Source organism: Manduca sexta, chromosome 28 (genome assembly GCF_014839805.1).
Source record: "Manduca sexta isolate Smith_Timp_Sample1 chromosome 28, JHU_Msex_v1.0, whole genome shotgun sequence".
Classification (NCBI taxonomy): domain Eukaryota; kingdom Metazoa; phylum Arthropoda; class Insecta; order Lepidoptera; family Sphingidae; genus Manduca; species Manduca sexta.
The window spans coordinates 17,571,244-17,592,602 of NC_051142.1; the positions used below are offsets into that span (position 1 = coordinate 17,571,244).

At 35.8% G+C, this 21,359-nt stretch overlaps 1 protein-coding gene across 1 annotated transcript in view; it reads right to left on the reverse strand.

Moving 5' to 3' along the window:
• Positions 1-21,359, reverse strand: part of LOC115449533 (neurofibromin) — a 61,396-nt gene that overhangs the window by 39,753 nt on the left and 284 nt on the right. Inside the window, exons 2-24 of the mRNA XM_037444378.1 lie at positions 20,233-20,376; positions 19,882-20,068; positions 19,249-19,370; positions 18,912-19,011; positions 18,533-18,633; positions 17,938-18,087; positions 17,150-17,249; positions 16,642-16,784; positions 16,111-16,304; positions 15,560-15,668; positions 14,059-14,217; positions 13,344-13,537; positions 7,796-7,979; positions 7,135-7,321; positions 4,661-4,760; positions 3,973-4,129; positions 3,379-3,481; positions 2,917-2,992; positions 2,488-2,659; positions 1,934-2,076; positions 1,265-1,373; positions 848-954; positions 303-437 (exon numbers count right to left, since the gene is read on the reverse strand). Coding sequence (XP_037300275.1) covers positions 303-437; positions 848-954; positions 1,265-1,373; positions 1,934-2,076; positions 2,488-2,659; positions 2,917-2,992; positions 3,379-3,481; positions 3,973-4,129; positions 4,661-4,760; positions 7,135-7,321; positions 7,796-7,979; positions 13,344-13,537; positions 14,059-14,217; positions 15,560-15,668; positions 16,111-16,304; positions 16,642-16,784; positions 17,150-17,249; positions 17,938-18,087; positions 18,533-18,633; positions 18,912-19,011; positions 19,249-19,370; positions 19,882-20,068; positions 20,233-20,376 — 3,176 coding nt within the window. The remainder of the gene's footprint in view (positions 1-302; positions 438-847; positions 955-1,264; positions 1,374-1,933; positions 2,077-2,487; positions 2,660-2,916; positions 2,993-3,378; positions 3,482-3,972; positions 4,130-4,660; positions 4,761-7,134; positions 7,322-7,795; positions 7,980-13,343; positions 13,538-14,058; positions 14,218-15,559; positions 15,669-16,110; positions 16,305-16,641; positions 16,785-17,149; positions 17,250-17,937; positions 18,088-18,532; positions 18,634-18,911; positions 19,012-19,248; positions 19,371-19,881; positions 20,069-20,232; positions 20,377-21,359) is intronic.

Consider the following 21,359-nt stretch of genomic DNA (forward strand, 5'->3'; position numbering starts at 1 on the left):
ATCGACAAAGCTTCTGCGGTCTGAGGGAAGAAAATAGACAATTTAAAAACGTAGCGAGCTCTTTATCGCCATTCCTCGGAAGTCTTATAGTATAGATTCTCTCCACAAATAAACTCTATATTATAATGCTATATTAATTTGATTAGATTTCATCGCGTATCGAAACTATATTTTACTTAATTACTGCCCCAAAGGAATCTACTCAGGTTTTATCTATCAACTCGCTTAAAGATTGTTCCATCTCGTCCTCTCTGGCCAGGACCTGGACACGCTGGACTAGCTCCATCCTACACGCTACTCACTTGAGAAACAGCTGACTCTTCGCTTCCATGAGATCCCCTCGGTCGGACTCCTCGGGCTGGAGCGGCAGACCCTTCAGCAGCGCCGCCACCGCCTCCATGCACGCCTGGTCCAGCTCCCTGCAGCACACCAGGTATCTGTCATCAAATAGCGTGTGACCACGGATAGACGGTATACGTACCCGACAATCACACATATTCTGATGATGTATTTCTTTGGCTGATCACATGTGCTTCGTTTGCGATGTAGGTAAATATCTTTGCTATATTCTGATGTACTCAATGCTACTGAGAGGCAGTATTCTGTTAACGTTTCAAGGACATTGACGTCCATTTTCATTACTTCGCAGTTCGACGTTTTGGTAGTCATTGTATTTAAATAGGTTTTACTACTATCATTAATCGTTACTAAGATACAATAACACAATTTCAGTCATACAACAAAATATCATAAAGCAAAGTCACCCTATTTGGAAACAAGCCATGATTCCTTGCTTAGTATACAGACAATCAGCCACAGACATGTTAATTTTGTTTTCTCATAATACCTAGTAATCGAAGAGGCATCGGCTCGCAAAGGCGGTGCGATTTGATGACTCGTGCCCAGCACCCAGTCCGTCACGTATTCAACCATCTTGTTGCGGAACTTCATCTCCTGCGCCGAATATGTATTAATATGGGATTTTAATACGTATATAAACAAAAAGTATATAAGGTGTAATTTCATGTTCATTATGACTTGTTATTCGCTCAACATGATTGTATCACAGTTTATTAAACTTCACAATGACGGGTCAAACTTGATCCGCTTTAAAAATAGTTTTACTAACACTCATATTACATCTTTTAGTCAATTTACAACCATTCATTTTTTAAATGATTTATTTTTCTACACAAATAAAAAACTACGAAACAAACAGTTGTTTGATACATGAATTACTTTAGTCCTGCATATAAGCACCCACCTGTCTAAACGCCAGGTCGTCGCGTCGTCTCATCATGGCCTCCACCACTTGGCAGAGCTTCGTCTTTATGTGTACAGATAACACTGTCATGTCGAGGTGACGAACATACCTGTAGAACGAGTGAATTTGTTAGCTTACATAATAAGTAATGATGTGTATAATACCGTCTACAATTTATAAACAGTTGGGACTAATCTGCTGAGTGACTACATCTTATAATTCGTAATTTTCGACGGGGAACTTCGGTAGGTAATTTTGAACGTATTGGAATGACGCATCAGAACCCATTGATGGTAAAAAGGACTTACATCCATAATTAATTGGTGCACCAGGGAATAATTATTGCGTATCGTGCTACCTTAAAACCGCAGAAACGGGAGAGAGTCATGAGCACTGTTGGAATATAGGCATAAATCTTGTGAAACGAAACGTTTCTTCATGCCGCACTATGGTCTGTCAAAATTATTACTTCTTGTAACTGTCTCTTTCAATATAACTAACAATTATTAGAAATCGAAAAATATTTATAAAATATACATATTCGGCTTAAGTGTTATAACAATACCCTCTACTTTCTTCTGTCTTGATTATTTAAATTAATTTAAATGTCCAAGCTCCCACCAAGTAAGTCCTTACTTGTTGCGGGTCACTTTCGACCCGCCAACTCACCTGACGATAGCCAGCATGAGCCCTTCAATGGAGGTTGTACTAAGATGTTCGGAGGGCTGGCCGCTCTTCTTGTTATCGAGAATGCTTTTCATTATAAAGATTGTATGCTCCACGAACTGCGTGTTAATGTCTGTCAACATAACCTGGAGAGAGAGAAATATATATTCTAGTCTATAATAAATAAATATAGTCACCAAGCATAGAGATTGTTGTGATGTTAAAAATAATTATAATCTAACATTATAGTATTAAACAGCTCTCTAATTCGTGGAAGAAGTTATAACAACTGAACAAGTGAACTGTAAGCTGTAGATACCTTCAAAAGGTAATCATACGCTTTTATACTAAATACCTTTGGATTACAAAATGTACTCTATGTAATATCTAATGGTATCTATAATAAATAAAAAAAAAAATAAACAAAGTTCAAGATTAATGAACATCTTTAAGAACTTCTTATTGTCTATAGCTTTGCAGCATGATTGAATTCAATTAATATCCCCAATCGCATTCAATGCAATGACAATTAACCACAAACAATACAGCTCTCTCACCTGTTGATGTTGGTCGAAGAACTTGTCTATGATCGCCTTGATCTGATCGAACAGTATCGGGAAGAGTTGCGGCGACATCTCCCGGCCCACCAGCTCTTTCACGTGACCTTGTATTTGCTGTCCGAACCGTTCGTTAGAACAGAGAAGTAGGCGTAGAAGTTGACCGATGAACCTGGTGACAAATTATGTTTTTTTTTTTTGGAAAGGCAATGTGACCCTAATACACCTATGGGTAAGTGTAGTGGGGTCCAATAGAACGTCGACTGACGAGAGATGATTACCACTGGGTAGTCGACGCAATTATATTTAGTTCAGTACTTTACGTCGTGGAAGTTGATGGTGTTTTCAATATCTTTGTAAGATTTTTTAATACAATACTAGAGGTGCTTATTGATTTTCTATTTCTCACTGTGAATAACGAATACTTACTGCGTGACTGGACAGTATTGGACCTCTTGTGAACTGTTTGGTAGGACGTTGTATTTCCGGGAATCTGCAAGAAATCCTACTAGTATCATTAATGAAAAAGCTTACATATTTGAATATATAGATGTTTAACTGCTAAATGGATTTGGATAAAAGTTGCTATATGGAAAAGAAGTTTCTGCAGGCGTAGCTACGAGAAAAAGCTAGCGTTTTGTCATATAAAATTATAGATCAAAGGTGATTAAAGAGTATCTAAAATTAATTTACGGCCGTTTTCAATACAGGATACCAAAATTAATTTTCGATCTGATTCAGAAAATAAATAATTTGTAAGCATGTCAAAAAACTTTGTTATGAATGGTCCATTTTGTTGATGGATCGAAAAAAGCGATTACGATCGTTCATTGAAATCGGCGGTTAGTCAGTCGTAAAAATAATTATGGTCGACGTCATAGTAACACTTACCCTGCATAAGTGACCACGTAGTGGTAGCCGGTCGTGTTTGGAGACACACGCCACCCAACGCGCAAAGGAATGAGGTTATGTTCGCCCACTCTTGGATTTGCATCTGAAATACCCTAGTCATTAAACTATTTAACTTTTTTAAAAGCATTATTTTATTTTTTTACCTTTATTTGAGAAAGTAACGACCAATTTAATTTTAATTTTTTTAATGTCGGCAAAGTGACTTCACTGTACCTAGTGTTGAGTGAATTGAAGCCCAAGAAAAATGTCAACCGGCAAAGAACTAGCCAACTATCCCTTGACGGTCGTCTTCATTAGGGCTAGCTTGAATGAAGGACCTCAAATCGTAAGACAGAGGCAACGCGATCTTATGTATAATTTTTCTCCCTATAGATTTTTTATAAAATTTAAACGAACCGATATGTTATTTGAACCAGTAAAAGGCGAAAGGAAGCTAATTTACCATTATAAAAGTACCAACAAAAATTTCAGCAAAATTCTATAAAAAAAAAATAGCTAGCGATAATGAGTTTAACACCCCGAAAAAAAGGGTCCCACAACCCAAGTTCCCGCTAAACCAAAATTGTTTCTTACCTCAAAATCATGCTCGGAGCTGCTATGGTGCGACACCCTGCGCTTGGCCACGGCGCGGTGCAGCGCCTCCATCTGGTAGTCGTCCATCTTGTCGCCCTGACCCTTGGGGTACTTCTGCAGCAGCTTGCACAGCGAGTCCCTGGATAAGTGTTTAGTCCTGGTTTAATCGTCGGGACGTGTTAGATATTATTGTTATATGCGTTGTTTTGATTGAGACTTAGTTGGAGCATGTTAATGGCCATTTTCAATAAACAATCTCAATATCAATCTTCGATCCAATTTCGAAGATAAACCAACACGGCATTTGTAGGCATGTCGAAATAACTGTCCTGATTGGTCCATTTCCGCGATGGATTGATAAAAAGATTTGGATCGTTTTGAAATCGCAATAAACTTTATAAGATCCTGGCTTAGATGCTGGCTTACCTATATAGAAAACTGCCTAATACCGGTCAATCCACATATATTTTCATTAAAAAAATGGAGAATTTATTTTTTGATACCTGATAATCTAACTCAGGACACTTATTTAACTAGTTACATCAGGCCTGTCGATGAGGAAGGATGGAAAGTTATAGAAAAAAAGATAATATTTACACAAATACTTATTGAAAATATTTTAATAAATAAAAAAAAAAACATGCAAATAAATTAAATTGATTAAAAAAATACAGTGACCTGTACTCACCAACATCTAAACGTTTCCTCCCAAACGGGTTGCACACCATTCACACAGTGCTCGATCTTTCTTAACAACGCCATTATTCGTTTCTGCAACGCTGCTGAACCTTTGAACACAAAAGACATCAATTATGATAGTATCACCTTCTCATTCCCCTCCCCTCACAATACATCAGTGGCGAAGCGAACATACAACCCAATTCCTACCGGCTTCCCTTTTAAAATAAACCGTGGTCACCGTGACCATGAAGGCTGCAAAGTCTTCGATACGTCGGGAGAAAATAAAACACTAATACCGCGATAGAATCCCAAAAAATAATTTAATTTCAATGTCTAACATTCGCGTAAACATAAGAAATTATTATAAACCTATTTGTTTATCTTAATTTTTGCTTGCTATTAATTTGACCGCGATATGTTAGCTAAGGCAATTGTTTTTCGCGGGTTACCTTTTGAAACATTTCACCCTTCGCCACTGCTACACATAGGAATGAAATGGTAGCTATGACCGTGCTGTTTCATGTTATAAGATCAGTAACTCTTTCTATTTTTTTCTTTTGGGACGTAGAAAGACAGAGTGAAGGTTTTTATTGTAGGCATAAAAAATCTAGGATTATATATTTGAAAATGTTACAAAAATATACAAATATTGTGCCAGCAATGGCAGCTCTCATTCGGCTCCTTTCTGCAATACAGCGCGACCAATACTGCAGCGCTAATTTCAATGAGAGACCAAGTATATAAATGGCATTGAATTTCTTAGAGGACGGCTGTTTTCACGCTGTATATTTTGCAACCGAGAGGATGGAGATCACCGCACATTTGTGACCAATACTGCAGCGCTGATTTCAATAAATGAACCAGTATATCAATGACACTGTGTATTTTTGAGAACGGGTGTTTTCACGCTGTATATTTTGCAACCGACAGGATAGAGATCACCGCACATGTACTTTTCAGAATAGCGTTCTGATTAGTTGCTATACATACAGATAGGCAGCTAGGCATAATTTTCGCGACCATCGGACTATACAACGTATTTTTATTTCTAACTCCTCCCTATCTTTCTATTTAATTAATTTCATTGCCGGATAAGGACAAATTGGTGTTCCCTGAAACTCGCCATTGCTGATCCCGGCTCACAAGATTTATAGTGGCTGGTGTGAGGGCCGGAAAGTCTCCTTTTTAACGTATTTACTAGATGCCATAGGCTTTACAATACCTATAAATAAAACAAAAATCCTTGGATATAAATATTACATACTTACTATGTATGTTTTTATAATAACATCCTCTCGCCATATCCTGGCTCGCTGCATGTAAATAAATATAAATAGTAAAATATGTATCGTTGCTTTAATCAGCCTATCCTTTTATTCATAGACTTTTATTATCTAAGGACGGAGTAATGCTGTGATAACAAGTCTGTTTCTCAACTTTATTTATCTGACAGCCAACTAGATTCAAGTTGTAACTCAATATTACCCAATCACAACGGCCCTAAGTCTACGAACTGCGAAGGCTGCCATGCCGTCATCACTGAAAAATAGACTTGTTACCAGAGCATTACTCCATCTATATATATAAAAATGAATTGCTGTTCGTTAGTCTCGCTAAAACTCGAGAACGGCTGAACGGATTTATCTTATCTTGGTCTTGAATTATTCGTGGAGGTCTAGGGAAGATTTAAAAGGTGAGAAAAATTCGAATAATTGCCGGGAAAATCCTCAAAACAGCATTTTTCTATTTCCCATACAAACGTTTTCTAAATAAAATGGAGAGTCAATTTGTAATTTATTACCGCTGCATAAAGTTCAAATTCGCGTGCGCGTTGGAGGATCTAATATCGCGTTCTGAAACTCAACAAAAATGAAAGTGAATCGCGAACGCGACAAAATTGCATAGTCTCAAAATACATAGTACATAAATAGTGGTCGGCTTCGAGAAACTCAATTTTAGCTAACTTCAGTTGTTAATATAATATATAACTCAAAGGTGACTGACAGTGATATATCAAGGAACAGCCCAAACCATTGGACGGATCGGGCTAAGACTTTACATGCATAAAGCTACTATGACGTAGGCATCCCCTAAGAAAGGATTTTGATAAATTCTACCCTTAAGGGGATAAAATAGGGGATGAAAGTTTGTATAAATGTTCTTAGATTTTCGACTGATTGAACTGAAATTATAGATTGGGGATAAAATTAGTTTGAACCTATAAGTACCGGGAAAATATGTAGCAAGACTTTTATCAAACAGTGGAATTTTATCCTGGAAAACACCTTCACGCGGGCGAAGCCGCGAGCAAAAGCTAGTCCTTAGATAAAAAACGTCTATGAATATGGGTGTTAATTTATACAATTGAGCTATCTACTTTAAGATAATTTATGAATATTGAGAATCTACCTTATGGGTGCATTACTAGCACTTCTAACCATCTCTTCTTGGCTGAAGGTAATTAATTCTGCAATAACTAACCAGTAGTGAGTACAGTGGAAGTGTGCGCAATCTCCTGGAACACTGCGTAGTTGGGCAGCAAGCACTGCGCAGTGATCTCGTCCGATCCGCAACGGATATCCGCCTCCTGGCAGAGTAGGGCGAAACAGGACATGGCTACCAACACCACGTCGGTATCGATCGACCATAGACACATAAAGAACACCACCTGGGGGCAAAAAGAATTATTACTAAAAATCGAGTTGTCAAAGGAGGCAGAGGTGGCAAATTTATTTATGCGTGTTACTGATATCTTTGATTAAACGCAACTGTTATATATGTAGTTATAAGTATAGCGTGCTGCGTACACGCTCTTGTCGATGGGCTAATAAATTAGTGCGTTACGAGTCAGCGTTTGTTTCACTAGTGTCCCGTATTGCATACTTAACAGCAACAAACTGATTTCTTTGTTTGCTTGTAGTGGTATGTGTTCCGAGGCCAGCCTGTGTATATCCGGTTCCAACAGGCCGGCATAATTGTGCCACCTCTCGAGGGGTAATCGTCATTGATGAGAATCAATCGACATTCTATTGGACCCCACTCCACTTACCATCAGGTGCAATCACTTTAGCCGTACAGAAAAAAACATTAGGCACAAACTGCACTTTAGCATTCCCTACTTTAAATATATTAAATCCCTTACCTCCAATTTAATATGCGCCTGTTTACATATAGGTATTTGCGAGCCGAGGTTCGCGTACTCCTTGTGCTTGGCCAGGAACTCGTTCCTGTACGTCAGGATGTCGCGCAACCAGCGAAGAACGTCCCGGTAGTTGCCTATCTGACGTTGGATTAGCTTCTGCGATATGTTGTACAGGACTTGAGAGCTGGAAGAGAATGCATACTATATTATCCTTTATTTTTATATTATTTATTTTTATTTTTACACACAAAACAGGTTACAATCATAATACAAACTTAATGCTACAAATGAGGTTTCTTAACACAATTTTAACCCAAAACTGGTGTTACACAATAAATTTATACAAGTGCGAGTGATATAACTAAGTAATAATCATAAACGAAAAGAGAAAGTGATACTTAGCTACTGAAGATGACTAGAAACGAAATATTATTTTATAAAATGTATACAGAAATTGCCTTAAATTACTAAATATAATTTAAATTAATTTAATTTAATGGAGTTACTTTGAAAATTACGGATCAACCTTTTATATGAACGATCTTTATAGTATCAAAACCTCTTGGAATAGGGGACCGGACTCATTTTTGTTCTTTATTATTATCAAATATTTACGTTATATAAATTATAACACAGAAAGAATTATTTAAATCCGGTAAAAAATCAACAAGTTATAAGTCTTTTAATTTTGGTAGAAGGGGTAAGTAACAAGAAACAGAAAAGAGGCGCAACACCCACGTTTGACGTCATCGGGCATTACGACGCGTGCGAAAGAAAGAGATGAAGCGATATCCCCACTTCGGCACATAGTAATATTTGAAATATGAATCACTGGCTCATTTTTTAACCAATTTTAAGAGCGTTTACGTGCCGCGCGTGAAGTCAACTATAGGTAATTCGTCGCAAAATTCACTCACACAGAGCCGTTGCGTAGCTGTGTGCGTAGAGTTAGCGCGTCGGCTATCTTTATAGTCAGACCAAAAAATTTTGATCTTTTCGCTTTAATTATCTAATTGGAATGTAGCTTATGATTTATGAATTTATGATAAATGAAGAATTCTATTATTAAATATATAAGAATTCATCATGAAATAGTTTATATGTATCATTTTGTAATTATAAAAAAAAATAAACATTTTTAACAAATTTTAACGGCAATTTTACAAATTGTTATTTTCATTAGTAAAGTGGAGCTTATCATGAAGCCGAAAGATAGGCACCAGAACTCCGTAATCAGACAATATATCAGGAAAATTACTGTGCTACGATGTTTATAATGGACCACATAATTACTCCATAGATCTGCAGTTTTTAATATTTAGCGTATTGAAAGTTTAAATTAAGTCATTAGAAATTACATATTGGAATTTATATTTTGAGTCAGAAGGTGTATGTAATGAGATGTCATTTTTAGGTGTATAACTAAAAAGTGATAAATAAAAGACTTCTTTTTCGGAAGTTGGTTATATTTTTTGGATAGTTTTTTAATAGGTATTGCTTCTCAGTGACATCGATCATCAATCGATCGATTGTACATCCATGTATAACAATTTACCAGTTTTATATCCATAGTTTTGCATAATATTTGCGACACACGACGAAGCAAAATAGTTGGTTCTGTACTTTTTTTTACCAACAGCAGTCAGCTTTGACTGTAAGTATGGGAATACCGTCTTTTACATCGCCACAGGCAACATCTTTATCAGTTTCTTCCCTAGCGGCCTCTTGCATCCTGTCCTCTGCAGCTAATTTCAATCATTTAGCTAACTCGTCGTAACATTTCATGTAAACATTTTGCGTTAATATTGGTAAATCTAAGGAAGCTAACTGTTCGTTTAAATTTGATCTACCAACTTCAGTCATCATAGCTCCATTCACAGTTCCACGATATACGTTCATACTATCAGTATATCTCTTAGCGCTTAAATAGCTTAAATTCCATATTGCACATATTACACTTCATTAAAAATGTTGACTGCAAGCAAACATTCTCTTTCAATAGTTGTAAATGTTCGATACTACAACCTGTTGCTCTGTTGGTGTTATTGAGTGTTTTATTTTTGATCCAAAAAATATTGAAAATCTATAATTTTGCGGCTTTTAATAACCTTATTTATTTTGAGTGTAATATCAGGCACGATTACCTAAAAATTAAAAAAAAATATATAGAATATACTATTATTGTTATCGAAGTTTACGCAAACACTACATACTTAAGTAAAACTGCATATGGATCTAGACGCGTTTAATTTATACAAGTATAATGACGCCGAAACCTGCACAGGGTTAAACGTCAGGATAAAATTATATGTAAAATTTATGTGAGCGTGTAAACCTAAATTAGCCCAAATAGTTAAGAAGATAGGTATACTAACTACTACTAGTAGTTTTATTCACTAGCTACATAAATTACCAAATCCCTTATTTCTAAGGTTCAAAGAGGTGAAAGATATAGGATTCCGTCTCTCGTCACTTGAATTTTCTTAACAGTGCGCATCAGTGAACACAAAAACCTTGTTATTTGAAAGTAAGCGTACCTATGCATTATGCAAAAAAATCAGCCAAGTGCGAGTGGGACTCGCGCACTGGGTATTTGGCGAGTTGTAAACGTTTTGACAACGGGACAGCAAAGTGATTCTATAAGGCTAAGAACTCACGAAGCGGTTTTTACTCGCGCCCGCCGTGGTTGAGAAACGGCTGTTTTATTTCCAAACTCATGACGACCGGAGATCTGTGCGATTTGTAACCACCGCGGTTCCGATTATGTCCTGCAAACTTAGCGAGCGATTATCGCAAGGCGGGCGGTTACAAGATGGACAGTTAACGGTCAGTTGAGTTCCAGAACGCCATGGACACATATCAGAAACGATCACGATGGAGGTAAATGGCGTCAGATTTCTGTAACCACCTCTCCCCTACCGACTACTGCAGTCGCGCACCTACTAACCACCGAGCGCGCTGGTGCTACCGTGGCCCGCACGATTCTACTAGTTAGCCGCCAATACAGCGGGTACCGCATACAACCGCGCACGCCGCGGGCGTAAAACGAGTTTTGAAATGTGCGTTTAGTCCATTGAAATGTTACAATTTAAGGACCGAATATTGCATTTCTTGGAGGACACAATTTTATTTTTGGGCCATGTGTGGGGGGTCAATAGAAGCTTAACCTCAAGTTTGTGGGGTCGCCACCCTTGTCCCCTGGCCGCCATCTTGGAAAAGGGGTGAAAACACTTTTTCGCGATATCTCGGAAACTATACGTCTTACAAAAATTTTGTAAAGCCATAATTTGTAGCAAATTGTTTTGCCTGCAAATATGTTTTTTTTTCTCCTTTATCCCCAAATGGTAACTCATACCTTTTCTACCTGCATAACATTCGATAAGTTAAATTTGGTAAGTTCTATGGCAAAGAAAAGAGTTAGGAATAAATAAGTAAAGTTGTACGAATTTAAAAAAAAATTGTAATAATATATTTACAATAAAAAAAAAACAAAAAATAAGTTAAACATTTTCGTTTCGACCGGATTCTCATGAGCATTGACGAACCCGGTAAACTTTGGAGCGCTGTAACAGCGTTTTAAATGAATGAAAAAAAAAAATTATAAGGAACAATTTTCCTCAAAAGATCATTTACAAGTTAGTTTGAGGTAATTTTTTGTAAAATGTAAAAAAAAGTTATAGAGCAAAAAAGAAAACTTTTATAAATATTTTCTCACATTTTTGCTTATAACTTCTTTAATTTTTAATTTAGGGCAAAAAGTTATATAAACATATTTGTAGGCAAAACAATTTGCTACAAATTATGACTTTACAAAATTTATGTAAGACGCATAGTTTCCGAGATATCGCGAAAAAGTGTTTTCACCCCTTTTCCATGATGGCGGCCAGGGGACAAGGGGGAGACCCACAAACTTGAGATTAAGCTTCTATTGACCCCCCACACATGTTCTAAAAATAAAATTGGGTCCTCTAAAAAATACAAAGCTCATGTAACATTTCAATGGGCTAATTGTTTTTAGCTTAAGGTTCCATTTTTTCCTTCGAGTAACTATGCTCAAGTGTTTAATGAGTAAAAAGCAACAACCATAACTACAGACGCATGTTATAACATTAGTACATCAATCTTTTAGCTTTTGCTTTAGCTGAAGTTTCAGCGTTGTTACGTTTCCTTTTCTTGCCTAGAAATAGCTTTACTTCCCATTGTGTCTGAAACATAATAATATAATAATAATTTATAGTAACTACTAAAATTATTGTCAATCATTAAAGAAAAAATATTTTACTTACTAAAGTACTAAGATGTGGCAATCACTGTAGACACGTGACTATTTTTCTACGCACAGCAAAGTCCAACTGGAGTCTCGCCGGAGCGACGAGCGATACGTCCTCTCTCTAGAAAGCCTCAAGGCGGACTAATTTGAAACGATTTGTGCGTTGCGTTTTATAGTGGTATTTAAAATATTTATAGAAAAATAACAGAACTAATTTTGTAGAATTTTTAAATTGTATGTTTTTAAGGAGATGTTCTTCTATTATAGTAATCCAATATTATATTCAATTAAGTAAGATATAGTGATAAAAAAATCATTTAAATGACCAACATTTCTGAAATTTTCGAATTCTTTGAATTTTTATTTCTCATGAATTAAACATAAAAAGATATTTTTCTCTACTAACTTTTTCTTCAGGATCTTTTTAGTTAGATAAAAATAACATATTGTTATGTTCCTTAGTGGTTTAAGATATTTTGAGCTTCGAAATAGACGTTCGAAGCGCAAATTTGAAAACCTCTGTTCAGTAATCATTAAACAATTTACAAATACTGAATAAATCTTAAAATTTTCTCTACTAACTTTTTAGACAACAAAATTTTCTATAATAATTACTAATTCATATGTTTTTAAAATAATGTTTTGATGGATATTATCTCCTTCGAAAAGTGCTGTTTTCGAGACATACGGCGCGCGGATGCGTAAACGCTCTTAATGCAGTTTTCCCAGGAGGGTTTCTTTTTCGTATGATCAACCATTTCATAAAGAATAATGTACAAAATCGAACACAGGCCGGTCCCATATTACGAAAAGAAGAAATAAAGAATGAACACAGAACAAAAAAGACGTCAACTTGTGATCAGTTTCAAGGCTCAAGTAATTTTACTCTACAACTTAGACTATATTTAACAAAAATGTTGTTAAGATACAGGATCTAATTAATAAACATCATTAAGAAATGTAATCAATACCTACGAGGTACTGATTACATTTCTTAATGGTGACTGCCTCGGTGGCGTAGTTGTATTGCATGTCCGGTACAATAGCGCTCTGAGGTCCTGGGTTCAAATCCCGGGTCGGGCAAAGTGATATTTTGGTTTTTCTGCTCAGTATCTGCCCGGAGTCTCGAATTTGTGCCCGATATGGCGATAGGCTCGCCCCCTATCACATCATGGGACGGAACATACTTGGCGAAAAGTGGGTGCCCTAGTTGCGCCTCTGCATACCCCTTCGGGGATAAAATGCGTGATGTTATGTATGTTATGTATCAATACCTACCTAATATCCCAGAAAGTGTTGAGTGGCGCCTCAGGGTTCCACATATAAACCCTGTCAGGTCTGTGAAGGGCCAACAGCGCGTCCATGGCGGCCTGCGAGATCTCCCCCATGCCAGTCTGATGCACTAGGGACACTAGGCCATTGATCAACTCTGTCGTTGAGGACTGGATCTCGGTGCTGGAGCGGCCTGGGTTCTATGATATACATATACAATACATACAATGTTTTACTATAACAAGTGAGTGCCTACATCAGATTTTTTAAATAGATGTAAATTTCGAATTTTAATGAAGTATATCATTTTTGGTCCTCACAGCCGGATCTATGCTATTAATCTTGAATCTTTTATGATCAGACCTAATACTTTGAGTAAATTAAAATGTCCGGTAATTATGCTTAAATATAAAGTAAACTGGTCATCCGAATCAGATATTACCTTTAATAAGTTTCTATTTCAATAATATAAATTTGTGTATACTCATTTCATGCTCTAAATTCAGAATGCGATTTCTACAATGAAATTCAGCTTTATATTTATCTAATACATAAAATAGTTAGAAATTTATGATGTATTTGTTTTACACGCTCAATTTGAAACGACAATTTTGTCCTTTTAAAAAATATAAAAAAATAATTAGAACTATTTTGATATTTTTGTATAATTATTTTAAAAAAATTAGAAAAATGTAAATCTAAGCTTGTAGTATATACTCACGCTCAACATAAGCATAGGGTCTGCATGTATGAGCTTCACCATGCACAACAACAGGTTCCTGTAGGCGGGCATCTCCTCCGACCTGTTGAACTTGGACTGCACCTCCTTAGACTTGAGCGAGAGAGATATCATGCGCAGTGGAGTGTGGACCACGTAGCCCTACATAAAAAAGTATAAGTAAGTTTAAATTGGTGTCAATTAAGTTGATCGCATGGGCGTTGATAGTTTTCAAGGTCATTATAAATTTTAATCCAGAGTAGTTAAGGGCAACGGGAAACTTTCATAAAGATGGTCCTAAAAATTAAACACATACTTAAATACAAAAGTATATATTTGTGTTGCCTCTTACCTACCCTTCCCTGGGAACGCATATGGTTGGTCGTTTTATATTTGAATACACTTTACTTAACTTCATCATTGAAGTTAAGTAAAGTGGAAGGGACTTCATTAAAATTATTTTCATAATTTAAATAATGTGTTTTTACGACTACCGTACAGAGCTTCCAAGTACAATATCCGGTCAGGTACAAGAAATTGTGTGGAAAGAAATACCTTTTATTGCTTATGGCTTACTATAAGTTGTAAGATCTACGCTTTAAACAGTGACATTGTTCTATATTAATAGATATGAATAGTTTAGTTAATAAAAAAGTGTTCTGTATTAATTTATAGTAGTTTTTGTGTACTACGTAGATTGTAGTCGTCATCGACGCCAACGGAGACAAAAGAGAAAACATAACACAGGAATAATAGCTGCCTTGTTATCAATAACATAAAAAAATGGAGTCAGCATCTGGCAATCCAACTGACCGAACGGAATACAAAGCTGTCCTACGTAAGTTTTGAGTAGATAATTAAAAATTAAGTATTCATAAGATTTATATTATTACACGTGAAGTTATCGCAACGCAAACCCAAACAATTTTGAAGGTTTTTGTGTCCTGAACTTCGATCATATTATTTCAAAGTGAATGCACTTAAGTAATAAATAGGTTACTTTTCATTCGTTATGAAAAGGAAATTAAGCAGGAAAATTGATGCGAAGTTCGAGTGAATTTTATGATTTTACACTTAGGAAATACAAATTCCATAACAACAATATTTATTTCTTTGTCCCACTTTGATATTATTTATGCAACATTTTTAATTACCCATATTTTTAACAGTAGTAGCCGCTTTCTTCGGCTACGATGTGGAATTTTAATAGTTTGCGTAGTCAGCGAGCGAATTAAACTACATTCCATGATGTTATACTGTCGTCGTTAAACGTGTGGACGGGTCTCCTTACAGCTTTACACTTGTTGGCCTTTATGTCGAGAAATGTTCACCCAACCGAAATTACTATCGCACAAATATTTCACCTGAGTATGGATTAACTAGTTTTTGCTCGCAGTCTTGGTCACGTGCGATCCTTTTCGAAAAAAATATCATTTATGTTACGACGTGTTGTAATTGTATGCGTTTCATCCAATATTTTTATCTTTCCAACAAATGATATTACCTGCGTGGCTTTGTTAGAAGTGTCGGTGAACATGGCCCTCAACTCCGCTGCTCTCGGATACAACAGCTCTATCTGAGGCCACCACGGTAGGCGGGGCTGCTTTATTATCCTGGAACAAATATATACAACTGAAGGCTTACTTAAATATAGAAAGAGAACATGTTTGGTTACCTTACTGATATAATTATTGGTATTTTCGAAATGTCATATCTATACTAATATGTAAAATGAGTTTGTTTGTTTCAACGCCCTACTCCCAATCTCAAGACCTACTATAAATTTAGATATTTTTTTCATTAATAGGAAGCTATATCAATCCTGAGTGCTATAGGGTACTTTTTGTCCAGGGAAAATATTTACTTCTGGAATAACTTAATCACGAGTAGCGAGCGATATCTTATCACAAAGAGTCTTTATTTTTTTTATACAAAACCTACAAACCAAAAAATTTATTTTGATAACAAAATAAACTTTCACCTACACCCTGTATAACCAACACAGTCCCAAAATACTGTTTACTCAGAGCTTAGACCTTCGTACCCCATACTTACCTCAGCAACGAGTTGACGATCACGTAATGGTAAGATATGTGCGTGTTGAGGTTGAGGCACACTTTGAGCGCGTCGTTGTTGTGCGGCATGATGCGGAACAGCGACACGAAGCAGTCCGTCATCAGGTCCAGCTCCGAGTACCCGGAGAGCAGGTTGCCGCGGATGTATGATTTCGAGGGGTTGAATAGCAGCGACTGTTGGCGATTTTTTAAATATAGCACTTATTTTTAAAACGATAAGGCATCTTTTCCTACAGTATAAATATACCGATTCGACTGGAATAACAGTACATAATCACTTTAAAATGAAGTGAGGTAATTGTTGCGTTCCATATACAGCCGATTTTAATAATCGATACTAATCGTACCTTGTAATCGATAGCGAAAAAAACCCAATCAGAATAAACTTCATTGACATGTTTACAAATCGACTACCATACACATACATGTCCATAAAAAATAAAACTGTCGTAATATGGGTGTGCTCTCTGCCTACCCTTTAAATGGGAAAGACTGTATATTCATGCCATACCTTTAGATCGTTGATGACAGACTTGACGAGCACGAAGGTGACGTTGCCAGAGTCAGCTATGTTGAGATACGTGGACGCCTTGCACAGCTTCACGCACGTCACAACCGCTGCCTCTATCATCTGCTTCGAGTTGTTTTGCGGGTCTGCAAATAATATACTGGTTGGAATGAAGTTCTAAATTCAAATTTGAAAAAAAATCGCCATACCAATATGAGGATAATTTGATTAAATTTTTTGAAAAATAATTTAACTGGTACAATATAAAACTAATTGAAGCCATAAAAATGCAGTGGAAACTGAAAAAGCTCAACGTTGAGACAAAAGACGACTTTATCTATAAAGTTTCAACTATATTAAATCTTTATGGTTGCCGTCCTTTAATTTCTTGAAAATATTTGTGACGCCATAACGCATTAACTTCAGAACACACAAAAAATGACATAAAATACAATAGTACATGGGTCTTATTTATAAAATGAAATTGAAATTATCAAAGTGTAAAACTCACTGAGTCCTCGTTTGACAGCGTCGATGAAATGTTTTTTCTTTGTGTGTCGCGGGCTGCACGGCGCGCCGCTGTCCGCGTTCACTATCTCTTCTAGAACTTTCTGTAGAGATACAAACATTTATTTATTTATTTCCACATACAATTATTTTACAGGTAAAATGCAATACACTAGTGTAGAATAATAGTGACTATAATATTTTATTACAACAAACATATTATTACAACTATAAGATTTACTATATATTTCAGAAGCAATTATATGTGACAAATACGTTATAAGTATACAAAAAATTCAAGTGCCACGCACAATTCTTTTCCTATTACTTTATTAGGCACAAACAAAAAAAATATTTTTCGATATTTTGATATTAATATATTAATTTTTAAAAGTGTTTGGGTTGGATAATTTCTGAATAAAAAGATCAACCATCATGTTTTGCTACTACGAAGTGTTACGGATCCGATGAGTATGACAGATTAGACGACGGATCCGATCCGTTCATCGCAATATTTCAGACACGGAATTTGTAAGAACTTATAGAGTTTTGCCATTCCTTTTTAAAACATTCCTCGCAGATAGCGAGGATAAAGCAACACAGCTTTATTAAAAAAAAAAAAATTAATAGGAATTGATCCTCCCACTAAGTTAAGCTACAGAACAGTGACGGATCTGAAGTAATTTGGTAATAGAGTTAAATCCAAAGTTCGTCGTTTCTTCGTTTCGGGCCGACGTTTCGACGTTCGTTTTTTGAAGTAGACCCTCTGTAGCGGGATTCGAATATACTCACGGGGTTAAGAACGAGCAGCATGATCTGCAGCGGCCACATTGCGACCCTCGACTTCTTGTTGTCCGAGAAGCTGTCTTGTAGTATGTCGAACAGTGTGTCGCAGCACTTGCTTAATTCATCGTTAGGCCGGCATTGTACTTCAGAAAATTCCTGGCAACAAAAAAAAAATAATAAGAAAAGCTAGTCTCTAACCTTCAGTTAATATACGGTGCAGTCAGTCCCGGATCTTGAATTGTTGGAGGCGGGGCAAAATCGGGGGAAATGCCCCCCAGACTCCCGATATATTTTTAACTTTGTCATCATCATCATCATCATTTCGCGCCCCGTGGGAAATAATTTATGTGTTTAATGCACTGAACGTCTCAGTAGTCAAACTTGCGTTAATGATGAATTGTGTATGCGTCTGGCCAGTGTGAATTTGCCGCCCTATGAATTCGTCGTCTAGGGCACGGGCCCTGGCTTGCCCCCCCTAGATCCGGGGCTGGATGCAGTAAGTATGTTTACTAATATTCCAACTCCGTATTTGCATGCTTTTTATTGCTCAACATGTTTATGAATCTTGGTAATTAAAGTTAGCGCATTTTTTCTATCTCACCTGGGGGTAAGTATCCATCCAATTCCATATAGCTTTTTCCAATGAACTCACAAGGACAATGTGAGCCGATTTCCTTAATAACCTAAACTTTTGTATAGACTCTGTAACATGTTAAAGCATATATTTATAATATTATACAAGAGACCAGATGGATGCAAAAGACCGGGTGAAATGATCGCAGCAGGAAGGCGGGCCCTGGCACCTAGGCTGGGGTAATCGCCAAGCAGAAGAAAAAGATTATACATGTAGTGATACTAAATATAAGCGTTACTTTAAAGTCGTAAAAGCAAGCAGAAGGAAAAAAAAATGTTTACATTTCTCTATCAATCTTTGTTTAAAAGCACAAGCTATGGTAGAATATTTTTTACCAATCATTTACCTGTTAATAATCTTATCAAACGCAATATATCCACATTTATATGTTGTATCAACTCTATATCTGTATAATCGGGGTTCTCTTCGGAACTTGAAGATAATTCCTAAAAAATAAACGAATATCAATTGTTTAAAATATAAGTTAATTTCGGAAAAAGAATAACATAATAACCGTTGGACAGAATATCTAAGTTTTCAAATTTCGCGTCTTTCCATTATTATAGCATGCAATTATTAGAACACCCTATATCTACTAAAAAAATTACATTTTTTTTTAACAGAAAGAAAGACACCGAAGTATTCATTTTATATAATCAAACACTCTGTATATAATAAATTACCTGTAATCTGGCACTTATTCGATTAAAGACGGCGTTGAAGAAATTGAGGCTTAAGGCGAAAAGCACCTTACTCGCCAACTGTCGCAGCACCGTATTGTTGACTACATTCTCGTTTCGTGTATCTGATAATATACCAGCAATTTTTTTACATGTTCCTTAGTTAGCAATTGTTAACATAAATCATAATGTGATAGTCTGGACGCTTACGAAATTAACCCTTATTTTTATATCGAGGGTATGGCAAAGTGACCGATCAGCAAGGGTTCATCATCCCTGGTTAGTTGACACAGTTATCAACACACACTCCTCTTGAAGGACCCCAAGTTCTAGGCAGGTGTGAAACTGTTCCACTGCTTGCTAGAAAATGCAGTGTTAGCTGCATAGGGGTATCCGAAACAAATGCCTAACATGCTTTCATACCAGAATCCCAACACCCCATAAATTATAAATAGAAAAATTACACTGAATGTCTAGAAATTCCTATCAAAAATATTTTCAAGTTTTGTGAAATGTAGCAACAGCATTAGTCTTGAACGGTAGACAATAGGCAGAGTTCGTTTTACTTGAAGAGTAGACAAGGACCTAAATGATATAAAGCTACATAACTCTTAAGAGATTATTGAACAAACTCACCGATAAACTGGCACACCTCTCTCAGCAGTATCTTGACGTTCATGGCCTCTTCATACTTGGCTGTGTCTTTAGGCTGTGAACTGAGACATATCTCCAGTGTGTCCAACACTATCACAAGACTGTCATGGTAGCCTTTCTCTAGCTCTGTTTGGGGACGGTTGACGCCACTTGATATTGTTGGTTGGTACTGCAAATTATATATAAATTGCTAATATAAGGCCAACTATTATATTTGCAGTGTGCATGAGGCACAGCAAGAACAAACAAAATCTGGACATCAGTTTTATTGTTAATGAAGTGATATAATAGTAGCACAAAAATGTTAAGACCCTATTGTTCCTAACAACTTACCAATTCATTGACCCTTTGTAGTATTTTGGTGAGTCCTGCGATGACTAGAGAGAACCGATGTCTGCTGATCTGCACCAGGCACGCCTTGCACTGCTCCTCGTTGATACGAGAGTGTAGGTTCTGTGCCCCAGTCTTGTACGGCAACTAAATTACAATATATTTAATTATTATATACATGTATAGTAAAATTTTGTAAGTTTGTTAAAGGATTCTATAAGCAAATACTGTGAAAGAATGTATGTAATGTAATATGTATGTAGCTTGCCAGCCGTTGTGGAGGGGAAATTAGAAAGAGTAAAGAAAATTCTTGAACCACATTCATCATCATTATCATATCAGCCCTTGAATCATCGACTGCTGGACATAGGCCTCCCCCATTGAGTACCACAGGGACTGGGGTTCTGGGCCGGTCTGAACCACATTGTATAAAAAATAAAACTTCCAAAATTACAAAAGTATACAGAACAAGAATAAATAGTAGTAATAGTAATAGGAGAAATATTTAATGAAATAAAAAATTATAAATATGATTACCATAAATAAATAAAAATATTATTAATAATAAATTAAAATTAAAAAATCCACAAATTTATGCAAAATAAATATATTATGATCTGTTTGTATTAAACATAAATCATAATAAATCAATCTGATACAATTATGAATATAATATAAACCAATAAATTAACCATAATAATAAATTATTCTTTCTATTCATAATTATATATCATCATAGACAGGCTATTTCTGTATCAATGTTATTGTATAAAAATAAAGGAAATAAATGCAAAGTTATTTTATAGATTTTTAGGTATAATATAATTGAATGTATGTTGTATAATGCTATTTGTAATTACTAAAATAATTATTGTGATTCATTTATTATTGCATATATAACTTATTTATTAGTGGTACAAAAATATTACTTGAAATCTTGACAAATTATAAAAATAAAAAACAATTGAATATGTGCGAAAGGCTTGCGTGGGAGTGTTTTTATCAAAAAACAAATTATGATGATGAATCGTACTGAATTAAGTTTTAACTGTAGAGATAAACATAAAATAATAACATACTAATGGTTCATACAGAGATAAATTATTTTTTTTTCAATTACAAAATTACCA